At 43.6% G+C, this 8,621-nt stretch overlaps 1 protein-coding gene across 1 annotated transcript in view; it reads left to right on the top strand.

Annotated features, from left to right (window-relative positions):
• Nucleotides 1–8,621, top strand: part of LOC113214575 (heat shock 70 kDa protein II-like) — a 19,983-nt gene that overhangs the window by 9,144 nt on the left and 2,218 nt on the right. Inside the window, exons 5-8 of the mRNA XM_026433998.2 lie at nucleotides 1,384–1,626; nucleotides 2,660–3,007; nucleotides 3,841–4,056; nucleotides 6,523–6,669. Of these exons, the coding sequence (XP_026289783.1) occupies nucleotides 1,384–1,626; nucleotides 2,660–3,007; nucleotides 3,841–4,056; nucleotides 6,523–6,669 (954 nt within the window). The remainder of the gene's footprint in view (nucleotides 1–1,383; nucleotides 1,627–2,659; nucleotides 3,008–3,840; nucleotides 4,057–6,522; nucleotides 6,670–8,621) is intronic.

Raw genomic sequence — 8,621 nt, 5'->3', positions numbered from 1 at the left:
TTCGACCAGCGGATCTTCGACCATGTTGCCAAAGTATGCAGCTAGTCTAGTTTATTTCTGTGTGTCCCACCAACTCATCTATTTGCTTTTTAAAACCCGTGAAAACTGCCCCGTATACACCTCGTGTACACTCCGTATACGTTATCAGTACATGTTCCCAATATATGTGGCCGAATAGATTCAGTATACGAATTGTATCGAGGGGTCCCCCACTCGTCAACTCGTTGTAAACTTGGCCGCGCCCAACTCGCGCCTTACTCGCGTTTAACTCGCGTTCAACTCGCGACAACTCGCGAAAACTCACGATAACTCGCGAAAACTCACGATAACTCGCGAAAACTCGCGTGTAAATCGCGCAAAATTCTCTAAAAATTGATCCCAACTCGCGTCAACTCGCCAACTCGGCAACTCGTTGTACACCTATTTTGGAAGTGGGGGACCCCTCGAATTGTGTACGAATTGTACGTGGAACACGTATGTAACGCCGTATGTGCATGAGAGACCTGTATGTGTACACGACGTGCACGCAACGTATACGCAACGCATACGCGCCGTATGTGCCAACGCCGTATATGTGTAAATTACATGTTAAGATTTGTAAATGCAAGCGTAGACCTTCACGCCATTCCCACTGAAACGACGCTGGTCTTTGGTATCAGAGTGTCCGCTGTTACAAAAATATGGCCGCAGCGCTCCAAGTCCCAACGGATGTGAACGCCAACCATACCCAACTAAGACGTCATACATAATACCACACGGAGAAAAATAATTAGTTCATCCAACTCATACGTGGGTTGATATAGGAATTACTAACGCTGTTGGGTTGTGAGAACGAACTAATTCGTTGTCTCATCCAAGTGTTCGCTAATGCAACGCAAAATTCGTTGGAGCAGCGAACACATCGCTGAGAGAGCGAAGGCGATCGTTGATTCTACTAAAAACGCTTTCGTTCCAGCAATCAGATTTATTCACTTCGTCAACGATCTATTCGCTCTCACAAGTAAGAATTCGTTCTACCAGCAAACGCTTGATTAAAACAACGGATATTTTGTTCCCACAACGAATTCTTTTTGCAAGCTCCAAATCAACTCAAACATGGGTTGAAGCAACGAATTATTTTTTTCCGTGCAATACGTTACCACATACGAACCTTACGTTACCTGTATGGGGATCGTACGTGGAACGTATACGGTTCGTACACGGGTTGGTTTTCACGGGTTTTACAAAATGAAGCATTTGTACCAAGCCCTGGTACATTTAATTTGTACCTCCGTCGCCACATCCAAATAAGATGGGTCGGCAATTTTATTTTATTTTGTGACCATACTGTATTGTCTGACATACTGTACAGGGGATATGCGTATCCTGTTTTCTGTGTTGCAGGAGGTAGAAAAGAAGACTGGTCGCAACATTGTTAGCAACACTAGGAAAGCTCGCCGCCTGCTCACCATGTGCGAGCGACTGAAACAGGACCTATCCGCAATGATGAGGGCTGAAATTGACATGCTGCCTTTGATCGGCGAGGATCTTTCTATAACACTCACGAGAGCAAAGCTCGAAGACCTTTTGAAAGACCTTCTCACTCGAACGAGGGACATTATCAAGGACGTTCTCAACTCTATCGAGGTACGTACGTTCTCTTCTCACCGTCACAAATTATGCGTATAACTGATAATATCGTCCGTCCGTATTATGGATAATTTAATTCGTATTACAAACACAAACTTATTCACCTACTAATGAGGTATCAACTTCAAGAAAATATTTCACCTTAATTTCTAAATCAAGCAATGTTTGCTCACGGATGATATTATGGATATGGACGATTTCATACGTATTCGTGGGGTTGAAATCTCATTTCCTTACGGCTGTGATCTTCGAATATTGTGCAAACGTAATACGGATCTCAAATCGCCCGTAACACGGATGAAATGTCCCGTAATATGGACAATTTGATCCGCATTACAAACATGCCTTCATCCATTCTAACCAGTTCGAAAAATATCGTAATAGTGTTATACGAATTAGTGTTTTCGATCGGGCGAGTTGGCGTATTCCAGCTAGCCCGTCGCTTGATGGCGTTCATACCCGACCTCATCGTGAGACGTGAGCAATGGAGACAGTTGCCAGCCACACAGTTATATCTCCTCCTGTGTCGGGCAAGCGCCGATCTAATACCCGCCCAATCAAAAACAACGAATACGTATCTAAATCATGTAAAATAGATGATCTTGTGTAAAACATGGACTATTTATTCTATCTGTGGTACAAACATATGGCTTGATTCGTTTGCAACGGTTTACTTACATGCACTGGAAATGCAAGTGTGTGAATGTCGCTCACCTGCAGATGAGCGACATTCACACAGCTTGCATTTCCAGTGTGTTTATATTGTGGGTAACTTATGGGTGTTAATGGCACGTTTGTAATACGGATCCAAATTATCCATAACGGACGACAGTGTACACGCTAAATGGTGAGGGACAATTTTCGTACGATGGCTAGATGTATCCTTGTGCACATCTAAATCAGATACAAGTTTGTATCTACATTTCATACAGCAAAGGACACATCTAACCTACGTTCAAAAAAATTAAAAGATCCCTTCATATTCAGAGTGAAGGTACCCTAAGGATGAAATTTACATGTTGTCGGGCAGATGAAGGCCGATGTCATTGACGAAGTCGTGCTGGTTGGAGGCTCAACAAGAATGCCGGCTGTGCACCGCTTGCTCGCGGAGCTGTTCCCGGGCAAGAACATCAACAAGAGCCTGAATCCGGATGAGGCGGTGGCGTACGGTGCAGCGGCGCTGGCGGCCCGCCTGACGGGCGACAGGACGTCTTACCTGGCCGGCATCTTGGTCAACGATGTCACCCCGATTAGCTTCGGGCTCGGCGAAGAAGATGGTGGCGTTAGCATTCTGATTCCCCGGAACACTCCTATTCCTTACTCGTGTGAAAAGTTCTATGTTACCGTTTACGATAACCAGGACTCTCTTTCACTCAAGGTTTGTGTGTGTCAGTCCTTTTCAGCTTTTACAAGGGAAAAGGGAGGCAGGGGGGCACTGATCAGGTGCTATTTTACTCTTTTTTACGTTTTGCACTGTTTCATTTTTTTACCGATGTACAAGGAAAAAAAGACTTTGTTGAAGGGACCAGTTTTATTTGGTAGGCTAAATTCTATAGCTGGAATCGAAAATCCGATACCCAACCAGAAGTAGGCTGACACGATTGGACACTTGCACGAATACAACGAAGCTGGAATTTGTTCTATTCGTACAAGTGTTCGGTCGTGACAACCAACTCCTGGTTGTGGGTGTGGGTATCGGATTCTCGATTCTAGCTACCAAATTTAGTCTACCAAACTGAGTTGATCCTCACAACAAAGTCTTTTTTTTTCGTGAACTACCCCTGCGTTACGAAACATTATTGTGATGGATCACAAAACAGAAAGACGGTTAAAAAATCGTTCTTTATGCCGCTATTTTTGTCAGTGTTACAATCATTTTTGACTGGTTGGTCCGCATGTTACGGTGAAATGGTATGCCTCGGTCTTTATAGTTGAAAGCATATTTGTAAAATGGATAAAGCAATTGGTAATACTGCTGTGATGATTTCATCCGTAGTGTTTTATGGCTGATTTGTGATTCGTAGTACGCTTGCAAAAATTCTCCATAAGATAGTCCATAAGGAAAAGATAGTGTTAGCAGTTACCATAAAAGAATCCTTGATTTTTATTTTCAAGTTTCAATTTCAATGTAGATAAAAAGTTAGCGGGCAAAGCGTGCTCTCTCATTTTTATCACGGTACTATGGTTTTTAAAATGTTGGCAATTTCCCAGATATATCAAGGAGAAAGAAGTATTGCGTCAAGAAACACCTTCATCGGAGAGTATTGTGTTGACAATCTGCCGCCGGTCAAGGCCGGCCTAGAAGTGGAGATGAAATTGTCCATTGACAAGGATGGCGTGCTGACTGTGCAGGCCAAGCACCCTGTCACCAAGGCTTGGGGAGGCTGCCCAATACAGACCGTTGACTGCACGACGTTCAGTGAGCAAGTAAGTCTCTTCCTTAACTGAGGGGTGCGATCGGGGCCGTACACGAAATACGTCAGGCGTTTTGGGGCCATTTTTCGATTCCCCGCCCCCCGTTGTCACAGTTAGTCACGATTTTTTCTCACCCCCCTCCCCTCTGTGGCGACACAGTTTTCCTTATCGATTCCCTGGCAATGAATTTCAGTCGAATGACGACATTTTCATGTTTTGTGGATATTAGGACTGATACAGAGGAACTACAAATAACTACGCGGAAGTTCCGTGTCCCGTCGCTATATCTCGCTACACCAAGGAAAAGGCTTAGCTGTAGCGACCATCGTATGTGATTAGGTTCATCATCATCCGAGATGTCGGGTCTGGTTTCGGATTTTACTTTTACTCTCGAAAATTAAAGGTATTCATGAAATGTAAACCCACTCCAAATCAAGGCGATGTAGCTCAAACGGTTTAGGAAATATAAAATCTTAAAGTTTTGAGGCAAAAATAGCAGCTTTAAAAGGAGTTCAAATTTCAAGCCGACCACTACTGAAATTCTTTAAAATATATTAGTATTTCCTTTCCGACGGATAATTTTGGGAAGTGGGTTACACTTCCAGTTCCTTTGCAATGAAAGCTTTTAAACAATCTACTACGTTCAAATTGACCTCTACCAAAATTCTTTCGGATATTTTGGTAACGTTAACCAAGTTATGCTAGAGATCGATTTGAACCCTATCACCTGGTAGCTCGTTTGAAACCACTCTCCAAAGTTATCCGTCTGAAAGGAAATAGGGGAAAAGTGCGCATGGCATACACTGAAAAAAAAAATACCGTGATGCTAAGGACAGGTGTGTTGCTGTGGCTTGTCGTAGCTGGTTGACGTTAGACTGAGGGAGAGCGGGGTACCATGATCCCTTTTTTTTGTTTTAGGCCTTTTGTTTTAGGCCTTCCCTCCCCTAAAGTGGTAGATGGCAGCTGAATCATAGGGTCAGATGGGAGCTATGTCTCTTAAATACAACATGCTTAGGAAATAATTTCTCTCAATCAAACCATTTCTGAGCCGGGAATAAAATATTGGGACCCTGCATTATGTTCATGGTATCCACAGTAGTAAATTGATCTGGCCCACGGCCATAACCGGGTTGTGTCATATGATCATCTCCCGGAGCCGCGTCTCGTACGCGCCTCGTTGGCTCAGTGGTATCGCAGCGGTGCGGTGATCGCATGGTCCGGGCTCAAATCCCGGCCGGTGCCGACACCAATCACCCCGGATGAGACAGCAATCAGCCGGGAGTGGGCTGTAGGTCAGAGCACTGGCTGCCTCGTCCTTACCGACTGCTTGCTCGAACTGTTTTACGGCAAGAAGCATTTTTACCGCTATGGATACGGAAAGGTTGTAATAAATACGCTTTGCTAATTTTACTACTGTTGACACGGAAAGACATTGCTAATGGAATAGGAAATTTGCTGGTCCTCTGTATAGCTAAATTTTATTGTACTGTGGATACGCAATTTTCTGATACAGGGCTAAGGCCAGGTGCGTTTTCAGGCCAAAGTGGTAAAATTACCCCAAATATTTTTTACAGTGTATAGCTATATGTATGCCGCGTAACAGACTTCGCGACATCCGATATCTCACCAAACACTGTTCCGCTGCGACGCGCCTGTCGTATATAAAGCTAGGCCTGCGGCGCTGACACCGATACAGGTTAATGGAAAACTTCAAAAGTGGAGCCTTATGGCCCTAACGTCAAATCGAATGTGCCTACAGCGACTGTCACGGTTTTCACTTTAAAATTTGCGATACGGAGCCTAAGCTTAACTGAATAAGATAACATTTAAAGTCCAAATTTTGTAAGATTCTGACGTAATAACCAACTTTTTCGTGATAGTAAGAGGTCCAGGGCATCCAGAACCCCAAGAATGGTCTGTTTCGACTTAAAATGTGTGGTTTGAGGCGGGTACTGTCTCTACAGTTTCTCGATTTGGACTATTTTTTTATTTTTGTTTTGGACTTTTGGTAATTTTTGGTTTATTTTTCGTCAAGAAGTGCTCCGTGGCCCTCAAACAGTTCAAGATAGAACAAAACGGACGAAATGTCCACCGAAGACTCGACCTTCAAAAGTTACCCTTAGGAGACTATTAAAAATAATATTTAAGAAAAAGTATTACTTGCAACCTGTGGTTTTGGATTATTTTAGAGCCAATTTTTATACTACAAAGCTTACCTTTGAACTCGATCTATCTTTTTGATACAAATCGACCTTAAAATTCCCAGGTTGGTAGCTAAATTCCTTCTCGAGTCAAAGTGCACGACCGTACATACAGACATAAACAATTATAATGAAACTTTTTCGGTCAGTAATAATGGGCTTCGCTAATCGGTCAGCCAAAAATGGCACTGGACCCTTACCATAACGCACGTTCTACTCGCCATTTAATGTACCCACTTTGACTGTGTGAGACTCACTAGTGGCGCGTGTTTTGCAGGTCACTACCGGGACAGTCGAGGACACCGCCGCCGGAGCTGACGACTCTGCAGATGACAAGGCTGAGCTCGCTCGCCTTCGAGCGAGGTTCCGCCTCGCCAAGTTTCTGCACAACCTGTCAGACCGTCAGGAGCTTGCGAGCAGTGTGGTAAGTTGTTAACAGACCAATTTTTAAAGCACAAAGGTAGGGTGTAGTCACAGTGCCACATCGTGACATTTTTCCTTCATGTTAAATTGATAGGGCCGGTCCGGTCCACGCTCATAGAGTGTGATACGTTATTTTACGCCTGTGCGCAATAATCCGGACCAAACGCCGCTAAAGTTGTCCTATGTAGCCCTATACCTGTTTCATATGGGTAGTATGTGCAAGTGCTGGCTGATAATCAGAAAAAATCTCAATCAGGAATCGATCTTGAAAGCAGATGATACAAATTTTAGGCATGTGTCGTAGTTTCAGGGCTGCCACAAGTCAGGGAAGTCAGGGAAATGTCAGGGAATTGAGCGCTGTGTCAGGGAAAGACGGCCGGCAGCGTTATTTTGGGTACTCGGCGAGGTGTTTGCAAAATTCCCTCCTTCCTTATTGCATTCTGCAGGGTGTCAAGCGACTCTGGAAATACGGGAATCTAAATTGACGGGAAACATTCGGAAAATATCCGGGAATCTTGTATTCAACTCGGGAAATCTCTTAAAAATTCAAAGTGCCGTGTCTTTCTTCCAGAATAAAATGGAAACTCTGCCGATAGGATGTATTAAGTTACCATTATCCCGCTCAAAACCACTCCTCCTTGACGTTAAATACCAAAAAAACTCTCGCTCGGTTCGCTCGCACTTTTCTATGACTGTTACCTTCCGTATGTCTCAAAGCGGTAGCGGTAATGGCCTGCCTGAAGGGACACTCAGGCACTTACTCACCATTCGCCCAGCGCCAAAGAGATTGTTTCCTGGTCTGCACTCCTGTCCTCTTCACTGTGAAAAATATCGTCGTAAATTTACAATTACAAAAAAAAATTAAACATGAATTACAATTAAGGTTGTAAATTTACGACAGCACATTTTTGACTCACCAAGGGATTTGAGGCGAGGGGAAATCACTTGGGTTCGTAGCGTACGAGCTATTTCGTGGTATTTCTCCTGCAATTTTGGTTATTTCTCCTGCCATTTCGGTTATTTCTCGCCTATTTCAGATTATTTCAGGGTATTTCGCGGTATTTCGGAGTATTTCAGGGGTATTTCGCGACTATTTCATCGACTATTTCGCGTCTATTTCGCTCTATTTCACCTTTATTTCGGCTTTACTTCGGTTTATTTCGCCTTTACTTCAGTTTATTTCGGTTTATTTCGGGGGAAGGTGTACGAACTATTTCGCAAGTGATTTCCCCATCGATTTGAAGTCGATTTATACTGCATGTACTTTAACGATTACAAATTGTTATTTTACAACTTGCGTCAAGGAAATTTTTCGTGTAAACCTACATACTTTATTTCACAGTGTTTCCTAATCGAGAGTAAGAGTAAAAGCTAGCTGACACCTTGTTACTTGTATATTATTAATGTTTAGTCTTAAGGTTTCTAAGGTATCATCTGCTAAAAACGTGCATAATTGTTCCAAGGCGTCGTCAAATCTTCTGCCTTGTACTCCTGTCCGGCCTTTTAGGTAGAGATGTGCGACAGCTTCGGACTCGAAACGAAGTCTTAGGAAAGTTTTAAAGTCCAAAAACCCGGCAGGTAATTTTTCCTTCACATTTTAAACACGAGGTACCTGTATGGACTTTAAACCTCTTAGTCGTTATTAACCATGATACATTTTCACATTTTCAAATTTAAACAATTCGAACACCAAAACCCGACGGGGTGGAATGGAACCCCCGATAGTGCGACTTCGAGTCGAGTATTGAGGCGTTCCTGCCAGGTTATCACTACCGATCGGGTCCTCGAGGTCTTAGGGGATCATCCATTAAGTACGTCCGCTGTTTTTAGCCCGCCCTTCTGCTTTTAAAAAAGCATTGAAGCGGGCTTATGCAACCCCGCTCTCGTGTCCATCCGTCTGTCTGTCTGTCCGTCCGTCGTCCGTGTAAGAGGAAGGAGATGAGCTAGAGGTCT

This window comes from Frankliniella occidentalis, unplaced genomic scaffold, assembly GCF_000697945.3.
Source record: "Frankliniella occidentalis isolate FOCC.00 unplaced genomic scaffold, Focc_3.1 Scaffold173, whole genome shotgun sequence".
Taxonomy (NCBI): domain Eukaryota; kingdom Metazoa; phylum Arthropoda; class Insecta; order Thysanoptera; family Thripidae; genus Frankliniella; species Frankliniella occidentalis.
The sequence above is the reverse complement of the archived record's forward strand: the minus strand, read 5'-3'. Positions and strand labels throughout refer to the sequence as shown.